General features: G+C 46.9%; 2 protein-coding genes across 2 annotated transcripts in view; one reads left to right on the forward strand and one right to left on the reverse strand.

The window, feature by feature from the left end:
* On the forward strand, positions 1–7,952 carry DNALI1 (dynein axonemal light intermediate chain 1). Its single transcript, XM_019726554.3, has 6 exons — positions 1–158; positions 711–856; positions 2,604–2,773; positions 3,823–4,001; positions 4,330–4,494; positions 6,150–7,952. Exons 1-6 carry the CDS (start codon positions 9–11, stop codon positions 6,183–6,185), a joined length of 846 nt encoding a protein of 281 aa, XP_019582113.3. The 5' UTR covers positions 1–8; the 3' UTR covers positions 6,186–7,952.
* The window catches only part of GNL2 (G protein nucleolar 2), a 22,956-nt gene continuing 12,159 nt past the window's right edge, over positions 7,914–18,710 (reverse strand). The window contains exons 9-16 of the mRNA XM_019726553.2: positions 15,450–15,578; positions 14,608–14,712; positions 13,669–13,827; positions 13,340–13,453; positions 9,895–10,361; positions 9,450–9,538; positions 8,776–8,861; positions 7,914–8,102 (exon numbers count right to left, since the gene is read on the reverse strand). Of these exons, the coding sequence (XP_019582112.2) occupies positions 7,950–8,102; positions 8,776–8,861; positions 9,450–9,538; positions 9,895–10,361; positions 13,340–13,453; positions 13,669–13,827; positions 14,608–14,712; positions 15,450–15,578 (1,302 nt within the window). The 3' untranslated portion in view covers positions 7,914–7,949. The remainder of the gene's footprint in view (positions 8,103–8,775; positions 8,862–9,449; positions 9,539–9,894; positions 10,362–13,339; positions 13,454–13,668; positions 13,828–14,607; positions 14,713–15,449; positions 15,579–18,710) is intronic.

Genomic DNA, 18,710 nt, shown 5'->3' on the forward strand with positions numbered 1-18,710 from the left:
AGGTTTCCATGGTGACGGTAAACAAGGCCCAGCCTGGAGGGGCCGCTGCTGGGCTACTTACTACTCCAGCTGCCGCCATGATCCCTCCCGCGGACTCTCTGCTCAAGTATGACACCCCGGTGCTGGTGAGCCGGAACACGGAGAAACGGAGCCCCAAAGTAAGGAGGAATCTCAGGGGACGCGGGAGCCCGGTAGCTCTGATGGGGAAATGACAGATTCCAGCCTAGAGGATCGGGAATCCAGAGGGACAGAGGCTGAAACGACTGGGAGTAAAGGGAACTGGGACGGGGGAAGGAGGGTGGGAGAGAGGTACAAGAAGCCCAGATGTTGGGCGACTCCAGAGGGCAGATTTAGAATGGGGAAGGAAGTCTCAGGGAGATGAATGGGGTTCCTTCTTTTTCATGGTAGCCGGGTCCAAGAATAGATCTGGTAGTGATTGCCCCATTACTAGAGGTGTGAAAGCAGAGGCCCGAGCACCGTGCCAGAAACATCTGTTCAAGGAGATACAAGCCTTGGGTTGGGGTGAGACCAGAGACTCTACACCGCCTCCTGCAGCTCTGAGACATAACTTCTGTTGAGAAGACAGATGGGGAAAATGAGCTGGGAATAGGGGAGGGGTGTACTGGAGACCTGGAGCAATCCAGAGTGCCAGGACCTGCCGAGCTCGGTGTCTGAATCACCTCCTGTCTTAACTTGTTCCTTCTTCTCAGGCTCGGCCACTGAAAATCAGCCCCCAGCAACCTGGACCCTCAGGTCCAGTCCCACAACCACCAAAGACCAAGCTCCCCACAACTTCCTGTATCCCAGATCCTACAAAGCAAGCAGAAGAAATCTTGAATGCCATCCTGCCTCCAAGGTAACAAAGCAGGAGCAGTGGCTGGGTGAAGGCCCAGGCTTTTGCAACCCAGAACATGGGAATGTGGAAAGAGGAACCCTGTCTCTGTTCCTGGTTGGAATTTCCTCCCACCATCCTAGAGCTCCTCGTGCTGGCAGGTGGCTGGATCTTGGAAGGGTGGTGGGGAGATCTCTATCTACCCTCATTTCCTGAGTGCTCTCACTCAGGCTCGTGGCTTTAACTACCATCTATATGCTGATGGCTCCCAAATGTGTATTTCCAGCTCTGTCCTCTCCCCTAAACTCCATATATTCTACTACTACCTCATTACCTCCATGAAGATGCTAGTAGATAGCTCACACTCAACATGTCCAGACTTAATCACAATTTCTTCTTCCCCCAACCTGCTCATTCCCAGTCTTCTCCTTTCTACTAGAGGCTCAGGTCACCTCTCATTCCTTTCAGTCTTTTACATCACAATGTCCTATCCTTCATCAAGTTCCTTTGGTTCCACAAATCTGACCACTTCACCACCTCTACGTCTACCGTCTTGTTCCTAGTTATTGTTAGTCACCTGCACTACTGCAGAGGCCTCCTTGCTATCTGAAAACCCGGCTCCACTCTTTGCCCCTACAATCTATTCTCAGCACAGTCCCGAAATCATAAGGCTGATCACGCCAGGTGTCCGCCAGAAACTCCTTAATGGCTCCCCATCTCACTCAGACTAAAATCCAAAGTCCTTACAGTGACCTGGAAGACCTCGCATGGTCTGGCCCCTGATGTACCCATGATCTTATCTCTTATTCTCCTTCTGTTCACTGTGCTAATGCCACAGGGGCCTCTGCTTGCTGTCTCTGAAACACTTCACTCTTCCACCTCAGGGCCTTGACAACTGCTGTTCTTACTGCCAAAGATACTCTCCACATGATATCCACCTGGTTCCCTTCTTTCTTCACTCAGGTCTTGCTCAAATGCCATTTCCTCACGGAGGCCTTCCTTGAGAATTCTTATAAAAGAGTACCTTCTCCCTTCTTCGTTACTCTGCTTCTTTCTTCTTAGCCACATTTATCACTATCTGACATGCTTTTTCTACTATTTTTATGTAATAAGTTGACAGTTTTTTTTGGTTTTTGTTTATTTAATTTTTAAGTCTATGATGAAAAGAGACTGCAATCTCCTCAGAGATGGAAGTCAAAGAAGAATGGGGAGAGGGTGATCTCAGTAAATTCCTTCCCATCAATGCATGAAAGTCCTCTCCCCCATGATGGTTCTGCCCTCGGGCTCCCCCCTAATGATTCCAGAACGGGGCCATGCCTCTTGACATGAGGTTTATTATAGGGAGGGCTACATGCCTTCAAGAATTTCTCCATTCCCAAATCCACACGTTGGCCTCTTTCTGACTGGCACAAGGTTTATGGTGCCCCGTGTCTCCCACCCCACAAATCAGTGGGCAATTCCTTCTGGGCCTTCTGTTCAGATGAAGCAACAACCACAAATTTGCCCTCTACACATTAGGAGGGTAAGATCTGGAACATGGGTGATGATTTCACAGAGGGCTGTGGGAGAGTAGAGATTGCCCAGCCCCAAGGTAGGGGACCTGTGGAGGCAGCTTAGTGGACATGGCTTTGGAGCCACACATTCCCCAAGGAAGAAAGGGAGACAGAGCTGCCCTTCACTCCTGCTCAGGCAGAGAGCTCATCTCACTCGTGTCCTGAGGACCGTCTCTGGTCAATGGGTTTTGCTCAGCCTGGCTGTGTCTGCGCCACAGGGAGTGGGTGGAAGACACGCAGCTGTGGATCCAGCAGGTGTCCAGCACGCCCAGCACCAGGATGGACGTCGTTCATCTCCAGGAGCAGCTGGACCTGAAGCTGCAACAGCGGCAGGCCCGGGAGACTGGCATATGCCCTGTCCGCAGGGAGCTCTACTCGCAGTGTTTCGGTGAGTGGCCTGTGGACAGGGGGAGGGTACACTGCATTCTCCTGTCTCCTTCCCTTCCCCTCCAGCACAGCCCCATGCCCTGAGGAGCCCCGAGCTGAAGCGCCCCCATACGACAAGGCAAGGATGAAAATCTGTCTTTCTACCTGCCCCACCCAGGAACTGCTAAATACATCCTCTTCCCCCTCCCAGCCCCGCCTCTCCTACCAGGACACCCACTTGCCAGTCAACCTGGTTCCTGACAACCTGGTTCTTCACCTCTTAGCAGATGTTTGGAGTAAATGAGAACTTCCATTTTAAGTCTTTGTTTTTTCAAAGATTTCTATAAGTATGTGTTAATTTTTTTCATCAGAAAGTTTTATGTTCTATATTTATATCCATCCATCGACATTCGGCCCTTGGTCCAGAAAAATATTTCAGGGTAATTTGTTAACTGACAGACACAGGGATTTAAGATCTCCCTCCCCAAGTGCTGGTGTGACATGGCTGTCCCCCAGCCCAGTCTCACTGGCCCATGTGGACTCTGACATGCAAACTGCGTCCAGTTTGCACATGTCTGTGCCACCCTGCTGCCTGAGTATGATGATGGTTTGCCCTCCAGCTCAGCAATTATGGAGGAGATGGGTGGACAAGCTGTAAGCTGTGCTGTTTCCAGCCCTAAACCAGTCCAGCCAGGGAGGCACATTGGATTTTTCGGCTGCTTTAAAGCAGCTACCATCTTCAAATTGAAAAGTCAGATTTCTATGAATAGTACCCTGTTCTTGGCTGAGGATGGAAGAGAGGAGCCTCACGGCTGCAAACAAACCTGGGGCTCCTGTCGCCCTCTGCCCTGGGCTTGCCGACTGCCTGTACTCCCAAGTGCCAAGTTCAGAGCACTGGCTGCACGGCACGGCTCCTGGGGCCACTTGAAGGCCCCTCCCCAGGTGTGTCTTCAAGTGAGCAGGACACACCCTAAGCACTCGTCCCAATAGGAAGGGAGGCTTGCAGTGGACATGGTGCATTTCCCCTCCCGCCTGCCTTCTCTGACCTCCCTGTGTTGCGTGCATTGGAAGATGAGCTGATCCGTGAAGTCACCATCAACTGTGCGGAGAGAGGGCTGCTGCTCCTGCGAGTCCGGGATGAGATCCGCATGACCATCGCTGCGTACCAGACCTTGTACGAGAGCAGCGTGGCGTTCGGCATGAGGAAAGCGCTGCAGGCCGAACAGGGGAAGTCGGACATGGAGAGGAAAGTGAGTGGGGTTTACCGCCCTCCAGAACTCTTCTGCCTGTCTCAAGGCCATGAGGTGGTCATTCTGGCCGCCTAGGCTGCACTCCCATCACCTCAGTGAGCGCCCCTTGGTGCAGAGTGGAAGGGCCAGCCTGGTCATTGCCCTTACAAGGGCTCGTTGTCTCCTCTCCGACGAGCCGTGCCAGTCACTGACCTCCCACTGGGTGGCAGTACAGACCCTGGCAATGTCTTGGGTTGGACAGCCATGTTCCGGGTCCCCTCCGCCCAGGCACTCAAGCCACTCCATTCACTTGGCGACATCCCAGGATGACTGGGGGTTCTGTCTTTAGATTGCAGAATTAGAAATGGAAAAGAGAGATTTGGAGAAGCAAGTGAATGAGCAGAAAGCAAAATGTGAGGCCACCGAGAAGCGGGAGAGTGAGAGGAGACAGGTGGAGGAGAAGAAACACAACGAGGATATTCAGTTCCTAAAGCGGACGAATCAGCAGCTGAAGGTAATCCTCACACAGGCCCAGGTGGAGGTGCTCTCCCACCTGTCCTCCCAGCCACACAGGCCAAGCATTTGGTTCCTTTTCCTCCAGGTGACTTGAAATGCTTGTCCACATGTGCTGCCAAGGAGTAAAAGCAGCTGACTTTTGTGGGGCTGGGGGGTGGGTGAGGGCCCATTACCCAGATTCTCCATCCATCTGGCTCTGGAGGGGACTCTGCGCTCAACTTTGAATCACCATGACACCTCAGCCTGGCTCTCCAAGCGAGAGAATTTGTTTCCCCTTGGAAAAAAGCTGACCATCCTCCGGAAAGGTGGCTATGGGCAAAGTGGAACTTTATTTCCGCGGCAGCTGGTGATTTGAAGCCTTGAATACTTTTCTGCACCTGAGCTGAAGGGAAGGCGGGGCCAGGTTTCTGAAACTCCAGGCTTTCTCTCTGCTCCAAAGGTTCTTATAGGTTGGGTTCCAGACCAGCAGCATCACCTGGCAGCTTTTAGGAATAGCGATTATTGGGCCCACGCCAGGTCTATTGAATCAGAAACTGGGGTTCGGGCCCAACGATCCATTCTAGCAAGGTCTCCACGTGATTCTGATGCTTGCTAACCACTATTCCAGATATAGCGCCTGGTGACATTTAGTGGCTGTCTCCCATGGCCCTGGCCAGAAGGGGCCCCTGGATTTTTCTCCCTCTTCTCCCTAGTCTCATAGAAACCTTACATTCTTGTGATTGGCAGACTTGTTGGCACTACAAAGCAAGAAGGCCAGGCACTTGATAAAGAAGGGCTAGTGGGGGATGACATAGGTTTTCTTGTTGCTGATCTTAACAAAAACAAAGAAAAGCTAGAAACATTCACAGCCAGATGTGCATCTGTTTACTTCGCAGCCTCTGAAGCTGCCTGCCTTATCTGCCATATTCCTTTATCGTAAGCCCACATTCCTTAGTTCCTCCTATAGTATCAGTGGCAAGAGCAAAACAGAATACCTTGGCATCTTCCTGACATTTACTAGCAACTTTGTAATCCCCAGGGTGAAGGACTCCCTAGAAGTTATTTTTATTGGCTCGAAGCCACACTACAAATAAAGCAGTGTTTGCCGTCCCGAGTAGACCTACTTAAAGATCTGTCCACACAACATGATGGTAAATTATGTTACTGGCTGCCAGAGGAGAAAATAACTCCCAAGTGTCTTCGGCTTTACGTAGAAGACGGACAGCTCCTTACTCACTGGTAGCAATTTTCTCTAATTGGGTGTCAAGTCGTCTCAGTGGCTGAAAATTTGCTGTTTCCCAAACCTCTTGTCCCAATACAGAGCTCCCAGGATTCCAAAGTTTAATTTAGCAGACATTTTTAGGCCTGAAATCTGAGCCATGGAAAACCACTATTTCAACAACTTTTATTCAATTTCCTTTGCAATGCTTTATATTATGCACTGAATCATTATTGTATGGAAACCAGGACAGCTCTGGTTTGTCGTCATGTAGCAAGACTGTTGGCCAAGCCAGAAACCAGCTAATCTAGAAAATACGGAGTTGGGAATGAAAAGGAAAAATACTTGGCGTGGCAGCAATGGGATTATCTTTTCCAGAGACTTTTATCACCTCTCAGCTATTTGTGTTAGGCTGCAAATTGCAAATATTAATGGAGTTCGTTTTTGTTTTTCAGGCCCAACTGGAAGGCATTATTGCACCAAAGAAGTGATAATTTCCATATGGGTCTCACAAGCACGACTACCCCGTTGTAAGCCCTTTGTAATAAAAAGCTAGTTTCCTGAGTGAACAAGCCATACCCTCCCCTGATCACCACCTCCGTATTTGTCAGAAGTCACACTATTGCTCGTGTCATGAAACACCTGTCTGGCGGCTGGGCTCCCACTTGGCAGTGGACGGTGGTGTAGCCCAGATGGTCTCAGAATGCGGCCAGCCTTGGCATTTGCCAACTCAAGTAGTTAAGATTTAGAATTCGCCCCTTTCTGCTGTATTCCTCACGGGTGAAGCAACTTTCTCATCACCTAGTACCATCATTTATTTCTGGCCAAATGAAGCTGCTTCTCTGTCCCATTTCTGGTCCACATTCATCTTGTACTTTAACTTGGGATTCTCTGGCCTTTCCCTTATTTGATGTCTTTTCATCATCCCTGACCCAGTGCAGTTCTAGTAACTCATTTTGGAGTTTGGGGTTTATATTGTATCATCTGACCCCTTCCTCCTTAGTTTCCAACTGCCTGGGTGAGGAGGCAATGGCAGTCAAACCCCTGGCTTATGAGAAAGTAAATGTTTGCTGGAAAGAACTGCAAGTCACAATGTCCACCGTGAGCCGCTTGCACCTTAGCTCTTCCCCCAACACTGATTTGTTCACTTTATTCTGCAGACAATCAAACCCTGGCCCTCCATCCCTCTAACTAGCCATGTTTAATTAACAATGGGAGTGGTGCCCAAACCTCACATGCAGTTCTAATTACTAATGACAGGGTTATGCCTGTAGACAACTACATTTTACTATTCCTCTTAAGTTGAACTGAAGTTTGAAGGCTCAGGACTCTTCTGGTTCTGTAGGCCCAGAAGACTAAATGAGCGGACCCGGATGGGCTAGGGCAGCAAGCTGAGTGACTTCTGCCGTTCAAATTTCACAAGTAACATACCTAAGAAGGCACCAACATTCCCAATTGGATGGAGTGCCTCAAGTGCTTAGTATTCCCCCGAAGAAGTGTGAAGAGCTCTCCTTACTGGAGCCTTGACCCAACACCCATCCTGGCTAAGACTTCAAGTCTCACTGAGGAGCTGCTGTCCGACAAGGGCTGGGTTCTACCAAGGCAAACAGGCCCCACACTCGACTCTCAAATCTGAAGCCACAGTTTCTACGCTCACGCAGGTATCCCGTGGAATTCTAAGACCCTACTGAAATGACCTGTCTGTGCTCTGTCATTTTAATGGAGAAGAATGCTGTTTATTGACACGTGCTGGTTCCACGACTTCCTGACAGTAAAGCACTTATGTCCTCATTGGATCCACCTAACAGCCTCAATGAGGGACAACAGAAACTGCTGTAGCTTTTTCCTCATATTTGAAAGCCTAGACCATGTACAGTACATCTTAAAATGTTGTTACGGTTCTATTCCAAATGGCTCCTGTTCCAAATTGCTAATTGCCAGTACAAAAGAAACAGCATGCTTTTCCGTCTTATAGATCTCGTCCCTGTTTCTGTCAGCCACTTACATGACAGGGTTACACTCTGAAGGAATTAAGAAGGCTGATTTGAGTGTTAGAAGTGCGACTGGACCTCATCGCTGAAATCCTTGGGGCTGAAGGGCTCTCTCTATTTTCACTGGCACTAGTGAATGGTTTCAACTATCAAACCTCAGAACAAATGCTTTGTGGCCTTGGAAATGCCAACTGGGCATGAAGAAAATGAATACAATTTCTAATTGCATATTTTTGTATAATTTAATAAACAACTTTTAAAATGTTACTGCTTAGGTTTGAACTTTTTGTGTTTGTGTTTCTGTCCCTCTGAGTCATTGGTCTTCTTTTTGTTCCTGTTCCTATTTTTCACATTGTGTGTTTCATAGTAGCGTACACCAACTTTTCTGGGTTGTTGCTTCCGTGCTGCTCGCCTCCGCTGTAAAAAAAATAGCCAGAAAATAAAAGCAAACTAATCAAACACGGAAAATCATAAAACAGGCCCCTAACCCTCTCTGTGCTCCATTCCCATGCCGCCTCCAGCGCGAAGCAGTCAGTGCTAACAAGGGAGGGTTCACCTCCCAGACCCAAGTTTGCGCTTCCATTGTGAGCTGTGACAACTCCAAGTTAGAGACGGTCAACTGGCCCAGCCCTCACCCAATGCTAGGGTTCTTTCTACTGCACACCTGACAAGTGGTCCTCTGGTAAAAGGCCAAACACTTCCAACAAGCTCTTCACCTCCCAAGAGGGCCCATTCCAGCTCTGAAGAGCCCAGTTACAAAGCTGACTTCCCAGAGGGCAGTGATGTCTGCCTACCAGCTCTGCACATCATGTCATTTCCCTGGGACCATATAAAACCCATGGGCTCTTCTGGATGACAGTCCACATGCTTGAGGACAGGGGTCAGGAACTTCTAAGCTACAAGACACGAACTCAAGGACCTTCACCCCGTGGGCCAACCCTTGATCTTATTTAACTGCCCTCAAGTAGCTCACTTAGGGCTGGAGTGCCTTGAATTCAACTCTAGTCCATTAGTTTCGGAAAGAGTGCGTCTTAAGAACTAGATTTCTACTTTCTACAGCTAGATGATATTTAAGACCAAAAACACGTACTTCCTTAGATGTAAGCGTCTTGCGAGTTTTATTTGAATGCTCCTCTTCCCTCTGTGCCTTCCGCTTCCTTCCCTTTTTGGCAGGTGCTAGAAACAACATCAAACACACACAGAAAAGAAACAGGAATTTTCTATTCAAAATGTGTCTGTGAATCATAAGGTGGGAATGAGTTTGATGTGTTGGAGGAAGAAGGAAAAAGGCCAGTGGGAGTGCAGTACGGTGAGCAAAGTGCAGAGTAAAGTAGGATCAGGCGGGGGGGCGCCAGGCCAGGAAGGACGTCGTGGGCCATGGCAGGGGGTGCATTTACGTCATGACAACACACTCTTGTTATAGAAGCCGTGAGTCCAATGAAGTGAAAAATAAATGCACGAACCACCTCGTCCCCCGCAAAAAAACTGTCTGCAACCCATTCTTAAATTACAAGGTTAATATTGTACCGTTTAAGAGGAACTTGAACCAATTTAATCCTGAATTACCAATGTAACCCTAAAAAAAAATGTGCATAATGAAAAGTAGATAATTGTATTTGTATTGTAAATAGTATATGGAAACAAGGTAATCTGCCAGATATAAATAAACATCTGTGGGGAAATGATGTGACAAGAGATAATGTGGAGGTTAAGCTTGGATTTCCCAGAGATGCAAATCACACCTAAATGACTGAAATGATTTACCTCTACTTGCATCTCCCACATCCTCTTCAGCTGTTGTTCTTTGTTCTTCAGATTTTGCAAAAACCTTTTCACTTAGTCCCTTGGATATTCTGAAACAGAAAAGCAAAGTAAGGAAGCTGTCCCACATTCGCCTCCACTGCCCAAGTCACGTGCTGACTTGTGACAACCTCGCAGTTGAAGACACCCCACTCCACACCGTTACCACCACTGGCAGAAGGCAACACCCTACAGTTTTGCGGCTCCCTGGGCATTTGTAAAACACAACAACGAAACTTCTCCTATTTCAGGGAGCCAAATTTTTTTTTTCATTTGACAGATCCTTTTTTAGAAATGTGGGCAATCCCACACCTGCCCCCACCGTAGAACCATCACTCCCAATACCCATGGCAAGTTTCTGGGAAAAGGAGGGAGCAAACTGCAATTCGTGAGAAGAGGAAGGCAATACCTGACCGCTGAGAACTTTTTCGCTTTGGCTTTGTCTAAAAACTTCTGGTATTTAGCGATCTTTTCATCCAGGGCTTTAATAACTGCCTTGGTGTCGTTTTCCACGTGTTCTTCCTGGGACTCAGGGTAAGACTCTTCCTCGTCGTCTCCTTGTCGCTGCTGTCCCTCCTCCTCCTCCTCCTCCTCCTCCTCTGCACAAGAGTTCTCAAGCTCTTCATCGATATCCGACATCTCCAGAGGAACCAGGTCATCCCCAGAAAACTGAGGCACGACATTGATTTTGCCGAAGTTCTGCCGAACCCGTGCGAGAATCTGTTGCATCTCTGAGTTGGCGTCACAGTGACTGTTCTCTCCTTTTTCCTCCTCGATGACAGATTCTGACTCCTCACTTACAGTTTCTGTGATTTGCTCCTCTGCGTTGTTCTGGGTTGTCTCTGTGGCAGCTTCCAGAGCTGATGAGGATGGAAGCTATTCAGGCCAGAAAGAGGTGGGGTTGGGGACAGGAAGAGAAATGGAATCAGAAGATAAAAACTGAATTTCTGAATTTACATCTTGCTCTCAAATGAGGCTGTCCTCTTCTCAGGACTAGGGGAGAATACTGAAAACACCCAAATTGGAGTCAGATCCTAATCAGTTGTAAGCCAATGTGCATCAAACCCAGAACCCATATTAAAGGATCAAAGGAATGCAGCTGCAGTTTCAAAGGAAGCACCGACTACAAGAGTATATAACCATTACAACCAATCAACCATTTACTGTTAGACAGGTAAGATTCCCTACACCCTCCCTGAGGATTTTAAGGAAAGGCAGTTGTTGAGATAAGCACATTCAAAATTCACACACACAGCAAGAATGAACGCCAAGCTGAATGGCAAGCATGAAAGCAGCACTAGTGTCGAGTACTAAGGCGAGGCACTGAGGAGACATCTCGAAGGAAGGGTCTGAGGTAAGGGGAGAACCTGTGAGGAGAGCTCAGAAGGAGCCCTGACTTCGGGAACATTAAATGACTGGCTTGCTTCCGATAACGGTGAAAAGAGAAGTTATCTGCCAGGCATCAGACTGGCGCGTCACATATGTGATATCATTTTACTCTTGCAAGCGAGACTCACAGAACTTAAGTGATTTTCCAAAAAAGTACTAAATCAGAAATCCATGAAAGTCAGGAAACTATCTAAAGAATGTGTATGTACATTTGTATACATTTTCCCAGTAAGGTCATTTTTTAGCTTTTGGATTCTCAAGGGGGTTTCTGCCACCACCAAAAAAAGAAAAAGAATCGCAGAGTGTGGGGGGGGGACTAACTTAAACTTAGTGACTAGACATGGAGGAATGAATCAAGATAACACCACTGTTTCCACACAGGATCATGAGAGCGGTGATGGACGTCCTCAGAGCCAGTTGCTCGCTAACTTAAAACTGTCCAGCTTCCCGCCACACCACTTTCGCCCGACACACTGCAGGCCCATGACTTCCTGTCAGGACTATGAACCTATCAAGCACAGCACCGCCTCAGGTGCTCGGGCGCACTACTCCCTTGACCTGGAATGTTCTCCTCCCAAGACATCTGCATGGCCCCTGCCCTAGGTCTCTGTTAATCTGCCACTTCCTCAGAGGCCATCCCTGACCACCCAACATACACAAGTACTCCCGTCTCCCACAAACCCCTTACCCTGGTTTAATTTTCCTCTCAGCAATCAGTACTTCTGGACATTATATGATTATCTGTTTACTGTCTGTCTCCCTGTAGTATAATGAAATACCTATTTGGTCTTTGACCCTGGTTCCTGGCACAAGAGCTCCTAAAATCTTTGGAATCTTCTGAATAAAGATAGGAGTATCTTTTGTTATTCATAAAAGTCCCTTTCTACCACATCAGAGTTTATGCCAATGAGATGCCTCATGGTGGGGCCATTCAGTGTGAGGGCTGGTCATCAGAAAGGCCAAGCACTTGATTAAAGGGCTGGCAGTTGGGCTCAATCACCAACAGCACACAATTTTGATTTAATCCATAGTGCCTACGTAATAAAACCTCCACAAAACCCCCGAAGGACAGGGTCTGGGGAGCTTCGGGGTCGGTGAACACACTGACGTGCTGGGAGGGTGGTGCAGCTGGAGAGGGCGGGGAAGCTCCAGGCCACCCCCCAACCCCAGACCTCACCCCATGCTCGTCTTCCATTTAGCTTTTCCTGAGTTGTATCCTTTATAATAAACCAGTAATCATAAGCAAAGCACTACTCTAAGTTCTGGGAGTTGTTGTAGCAAATTATCAAACCTGGGAACCCTTGAATTTGTAGTCAGCTGGGCAGAAGTGGGGGTAGCCTAGGAACCCCATCTGCAGCTGGCATCTGAGACCTTAACCTGTGGAGTTAGTGTCAGAACTGAAGTACTGGACACCCAGTTGGTGTCAAAAAATTCTTCCACTGGTATGTGTGTGTATGTGTGTGTGTGTGTGTGTGTGTGTGTGTGCATACATATACATACATATACATACAAGAAGGTAGGGACTCGTGTGCTTTCCACAACAGTATCTCCAGTACACAGAAGAGTGTCTGGCACACAGGAGATACTCAATATATTTTTGCTGAATGAATGAATTGATGAACAAACAATATACAAAGAAGACGGCAGAGGAATTGTTTTGTTGGGTGTTTGGTGGTTTTAGGGGAGAGAGGTAGAAAGTGGATGAACATCAGTTTCAGGTATGTTGATTTTGAAATGCTAGAGAAAATTTTCAACTGGAAATTTCTAGCTGACAAGTGAAACTCTCAGAAGGGCGCTCAGGTTAAGAGGAAACCAGAGCTAAATGGACTTAAAAGATTTGCATGGAAGCCACCTCCTCTTCAAGAAACCTGGCTGACCTCTGAAAATGATCCTATAAAACAAACAGAAAAGCAAAGTGCCAAAGCTGGAGCCTGTGGTAGTCCACTGCCAGGGTGAGGGAACTGGAACTACAGGGAAGCTTCTCAGCGCAGCCCAGAGGTCGTATATCTAAGACTTCTTTCCCTGAGGATCAATTGCTGCACTCGCCTTTCCCACCTGATTATGAGCTTCTTTGAGGGCAACAGCTATTATTTATTCCTACATGCCCTGTGCCTGGCACATGGCTGGGTCTAATAAATGTCTGTTGAAGAAATGGATCTTGGAAATGCCTGTTCCTCAATCGTAAGAAATGATACAAGTGCCAGAAGAGCACTTACATTTAATGTCCTCTTTCTTCAAGGCCCTAAAGAGACTGATATTTAAACTTGGTCTTCTATCAGGCATCTACTTTCTGGTCTCTAAGTGCCACCCCCAACAAGGTCATGGCAACGGCACTCTGTACTGGGAGCTACTGCAGCTGAAATACTCTAACAGGAGAAGACAATCCGTAAAGGGAAGCAATCAAAAGACACCACACGTAAGTCAGCAGCCATGATTTCCAAGAGATGGGCCCACCCTGTTCTTACCTGGGGGGTGGCAAGGGGCTCTGCATTGGGCGGCTTGACAAAGAAAGGAATGCGGCCCCTCTGCCAGTCATTGAGAACCATCTTGCCCACAGTCTGCAAGTCGGGCTCGCCACCCTGAAATGTCACAGAAAGATTCCCAATTGAATTCAAAGGACAAAACCACCTCCAAGTTTGGAAGCATGACAGCTCTCCCAGGTGTTCACCACTACCTACTTTCCAGGTTTCATACTGTTCACACGACACAGATGTGAAAAATAGGAAAGGTCCAGACCACATGAGCACATGGCTGAAGGACGTTCCAGTCTAAAACCTCACAAACCTGAGCTCACCTTTAATAACTTCCCAGTCCGGAGAGCTAGCTTCTCAAGAAAGTCCTCAGCATTCTCCCAAGACTCAATCTTGTATGTCTTGCTGATATAGTCTGGCTTGGCGCGTTCGAGTACAGCACCAATATGGTCTTCAGGAGTCTTAATTTTTTCAACTTGAACCTAGATGTTAATAGGAAATCTCGTTTGCAAACCTTATTATAGAAGCAGGGAAGTTCCCAGTGTTCTCTGTAATCATGTCTGAAAGTGGATTTCAACACCACACGGCAAGCGGGGCCTGGTAGGAGCCCGCCCCGAGGTGGCCAGACGTGGTCGGCTGGAAGGGGTGCCACAGTCAGCCAGCCGCCGCCATGGGGCCCGGGGCCCAGCCTAATCCCTGTTCCTCACAAACTGAGTGGCTTCTGCAAGCAGTTTAAGTTTGGAATGCTTCTTGCTACTCCCTTGCAGAAATGGTTAAAAGCCTGCCAATCCCAGGACACAAAGAGAATGGAATAGTTTACGAGAGGTGGGGAGGAATGCGCACAGGATGTATAGCCAGCAGCGCTGGTTAAGGTTAAGTGGAACCAGTTAAGGTTTTCGGTCATATTCAGAAACATGTGAGGAAATGAATGAGGTCCAAAATGACTCAACCCATAAACCCACGAACATGAATTATCACTAAACATAAACAGGCCCTGCTTCCCTTCGGATCCTGTGTGTAAGCTCCAAACTCTTTTGTGGGATGACATTGACCAGATATGCCCACGGTTCCACTAACTCTTCAAACAGGCTTAAGTAGAATGGAGAGGCCGCCCTGTTCAGCATCATGTTCCTCAACTTTGGTCAGACAGGTTGACCCCAAACTGTCTTCTGAATGAGTAAAAAGCAAAGGTATCCAGTGTCCCCCACAGAACGTCTTCCCCGAAAGGCAAACAGAGAGCCAGTGAGGAGCAGAATACTCACAACTCCTTTCAGCACAATGTCTGTCTCTGAATCCTCAGAGGGGTAAACCACACCTGGACAGTCAATAAGGAATATCCGACGCATCAAGGTAATATACTGCCAGACCTGAGACGGAAAAAAAGCCAGACACTTCCCGGGTCAAACACGAGGAATCTAATTTCACAAATCCCAGATGCTCGTGAAGCTATAAAAGGAGGGGTGCGGTGGGGGGCGGGGGGGGCGGAGAGAAGCAACCTGCTGAGTAATGAAGCTACGAAGTCTCTCCTTTACTTGTGCCATGCACGAGGCACTTCACTAAGTATAAACTATAGTTTCCATCAGCTAAGAGTCTAAAAATAATAGAGGCAAGATCTCCATCCAGTATTGTGCAATAATATCCAGTAAAACTTCCCCTGATTTTTAAAAGTGCTCTTGGAAGCTTAATACTGTTTGGCGTCTCTTTCTTTCAGCAGAACCATGCTGCCTCCCAAACTTTCTATGTTCTAGGGAACAACCCTCAACTGCCAAAATCTCCTTTTATGTTGAGTTTTCTTTCTTAACCCAGGCATCAAATATTCTTGGGTTAGTTTTGTTTATGAAAGTAAAAGTGACAATTTAAAACAGACTTACATGAGTGGCACTTATCAAATCATGCCAAAGCCACACAGTGGCTTACAAAGTATTCAGTCTTATCAAAATGGGGAGAAACAACTCTGGTACGTTCCAAACTATTAGATGGAGACTAAACTCGAAGGTGGTCCTCATTCAAGGGAAGCAGATACAAATCTCCATGTCTTAAATAATCACCTTCCATGGAAATAAAATATGTAGACGTAAATAAGACCCCCTCGAGCCAGACGTACCTTAGTTTCACCTGCGATGGGGGCCACATTGCAAACTTTCTTGGAGCGCAACGTGTTTATCACAGAGCTCTTGCCAACATTTGGATAGCCAATGAACCCGACGCTGATCTGTTTCTTGTCAGTGTGCAACTGTTCAAAAAAAGAATATGCACTACATACATATAGTCATGAAAATCCCTTTGGACAAACAGATTGTGTTACTTTGCTAATATAAAAAATACAATGCAAAACTGGTGCTTACAACTTGATTTAAAGCCTGGACATACACCACCTACGTATTCTGAGCAGGCTGGATATATATACTTATTAGTAAATCAGAGGTGAGTAATGTCCTCAGTCATCCATGTGAAATTACTCTCCAAAGTTTTAAGGTTAAAAGTATGTGGGTCAAGAAACAAAGGAAGAAATTGTTAGTCATCAATTTAGAACACCAACCACTGATAAAATGTCTTCAGGGAAGAGAACTTCAGCAGATGCTCTAATTGACATCCCACGACCCATCCCTCCTTTTTCCTGCACAATACATTTTGCGTTTTCATTGCCAAAAATAAACAACAAAAGGAAAAAAAAGCAACCTCAAATGTTAGACCACTGGGTGAAAGTACCAAGGAGGCAGAGCTCAAGATGAATCTACAAATGGATGGGAACTTCTGATTAAAGATGGTGAATTCAACATCCAAGCCTACCTCACTCCCTAAACTCCACTAGAATGATGCAATGGGAATTAACACATATAAATCCATAGAACCAAACATACAAAACCAAAGAATGAGCTAGAGACGAGATAATAAAAAGTAACATGGGATTTAACAAACTACTAGCAGCTAAAAAGTAGTATCTAACCTGGCCCATTACAAGACATGAAAACTAAGTGGCTGCAAACATAGGCAAACTAAAAATCCAGAAAAAACATTGTCAATGAATTTCAAAAGGCCTCAGGAATTGGCAATACGGATGGCTCTAAGGGTGGGACTGAAATCAAGAGAACTGGTGGAAAGTCTGTAGAAAGAGTCACCTCTCCATCCCTTCCGTCACTCATCATGGGCACACAACTCCTCTCCCAGAGCCTTAAGGGATAATGATTTTTTTTTTTAAACCCTGCATTCCTGAAAATATCTTCAATTTTCAAACGTGAAAGGGTCTCCAGATTTAGAGATAGCAGTGTCTGAAAGAGTTTCCAAAGTGATTAACTGAAATTCTAAATATTGACTAGTGAGACCCACAGGCCCTTACAATCAAGAGTTCCCAGAACCCTGGCCAAGCTTATACACCCCCGAGCTAGAGATGAGAAGACTCCTTCCCGGGGAAACTCTCAGGCTGAGAGTAAAGACCTACAGACACTGACATCTAGGGTGTCCTCCAACAAAATACTGTTTCCAGCCAATCACCCTACAGTGACGTCTATCGTTCAACAAGCCTACCCCCTGCACAAAATTTCTATTGGCTTCTTTTAGTGGCTCACTCTTAAATATGAATGGAGAGCCAAGAATAACCAGACATTTGAAGTGTGAGTCTACTAGAAAAGACGAAACACACAAAAAAACTGAGAGAAAACAGAATAAATGTAGGAAGAGAGGAAAATTTCAAAATACCACTATCAGTATCATTCTCATTCTCAAAGAGACAGAAGATATTCCATCCGTGAAAAAAGAACAGGTTGGAAAAGGGGGCAGGGCAATTCAAAGCTAAACAACAACTGTCAGGAATTAAAGATCAAAAGTGAGAAGCAAAATAAACTTTGTGGTAGAGTAACTACATGATCAAGTCAAGGAAACTGCCTAGAAAATAGAGCATAATGGGGTGGCTGGTTAGCTCAGTTGGTTAGAGCGTGGTGTTAATAACACCAAGGCTGCCGGTTCAATCCCCATATGGGTCACAGAGAGCTGAGGCCTCCTTTAAAAAAAAAAAAAAAAAAAAAGAAAGAAAAAGAAAATACAGCATAGTGTGATTAATGTACTGAAATAAAGATAAGAAAATTCAAGGATTAAACCAAATTCTTGAATGAGAACAGAGATCATGGTGGGGGTGGGGGAGTTTCCAAGAAATAATATAGGACAATATCAGATTGCAAGTCCGATCCAATGCCCAGCTCACTGAACAATAAAAGACGCATCTTAAAGCACATCACTGTGAAATTTCAGAACAGGAATATTTTTTTAAAAAAAGATCCCAGCCACCAAAGATTAGGAGTCAGAATGGCTTCCAGTTTCTCCCCAGGAACATCAGAAGCCAGAAGACAATGCAGTGGTACCTTCAACATTCTGAGGAGAAACGGTGTGAGGGTAAAGATATTTCTAGAGGGCCGGCCTGGTGGCTCAGGTGGTTGGAGCACTGTGCTCCTGACTCTGAGGTCGCCGGTTCAATTCCCACGTGGGCCAGTGAGCTGCACCCTCTACAGCTAAGATTGTGAACAATAGCTCTCCCTGGAGCTGGGCTGCCATGAGCTGCCGCGGGCTACCGTGTGCCACTGTGAGTAGCCAGCAGTCAGCGTGAGTGACCAGCAATCATCGTGAGCTGCCATGGGCTACCGTGTGTTGCCATGAGCGGCTGGCGGCCAGCATGAGCTGCTGTGGGCTGCCATGGGCTGCTATTGTGCAGCCAGCAGCCAGCGTGAGTGGCCGTCAGCCGGCAAGAGCTGCCGTGAGCCGCGGTAAGCAGCCAACCAATGACTGACGACCAACTGCCTCAGCACGGGGGGGGGGGGGGGGGGGCGCAAGGCTCCTAATACCAGCATGGGCCAGGAAGCTGTGTCCTATACAACTAGACTGAGAAACGACGGCTGAACTGGGGGAGGCGGAAGATGGGGGTGAAAAAAGATATTTCTAGAATGCAAGGTCTCAAAAAAATGTTCTTTCTTAACACTCCTTCTCAGGAAGCTTTTGGAAAATATGTTCCATCAAAAGGAGTAAACCAAGAAAGAAGAAAAGGGATCCAAGAACAAGGGATCCAACACAGGAAACAGCCATGGGATTTCTGAGGATGATGATGAAAGGAAATGCCAGGAAGAAGACTCTGCAGCCAGCCTGGGGGACAGCCAGTGCCGGCTGAAAGGGAGGTGCCCGAAAGAGCCCACTCTACCAGGGGATTTGGTGATTCATTAGTGACAAATAAAACGGAGCTAATTAACCAGGGAAAACACAAGGTTCTATTAGAAAACAATTATAATCACAGCACGGTGTGGATCAGTTGTGACTGGTATTTTAGTCATAATAATGTAAACATTGAATAAGTAATAATTTAGCCAAACATATGATATAGGGA

This window comes from Rhinolophus sinicus, chromosome 14, assembly GCF_057876585.1.
Source record: "Rhinolophus sinicus isolate RSI-liver-muscle chromosome 14, RSI-T2T, whole genome shotgun sequence".
Lineage (NCBI taxonomy): Eukaryota > Metazoa > Chordata > Mammalia > Chiroptera > Rhinolophidae > Rhinolophus > Rhinolophus sinicus.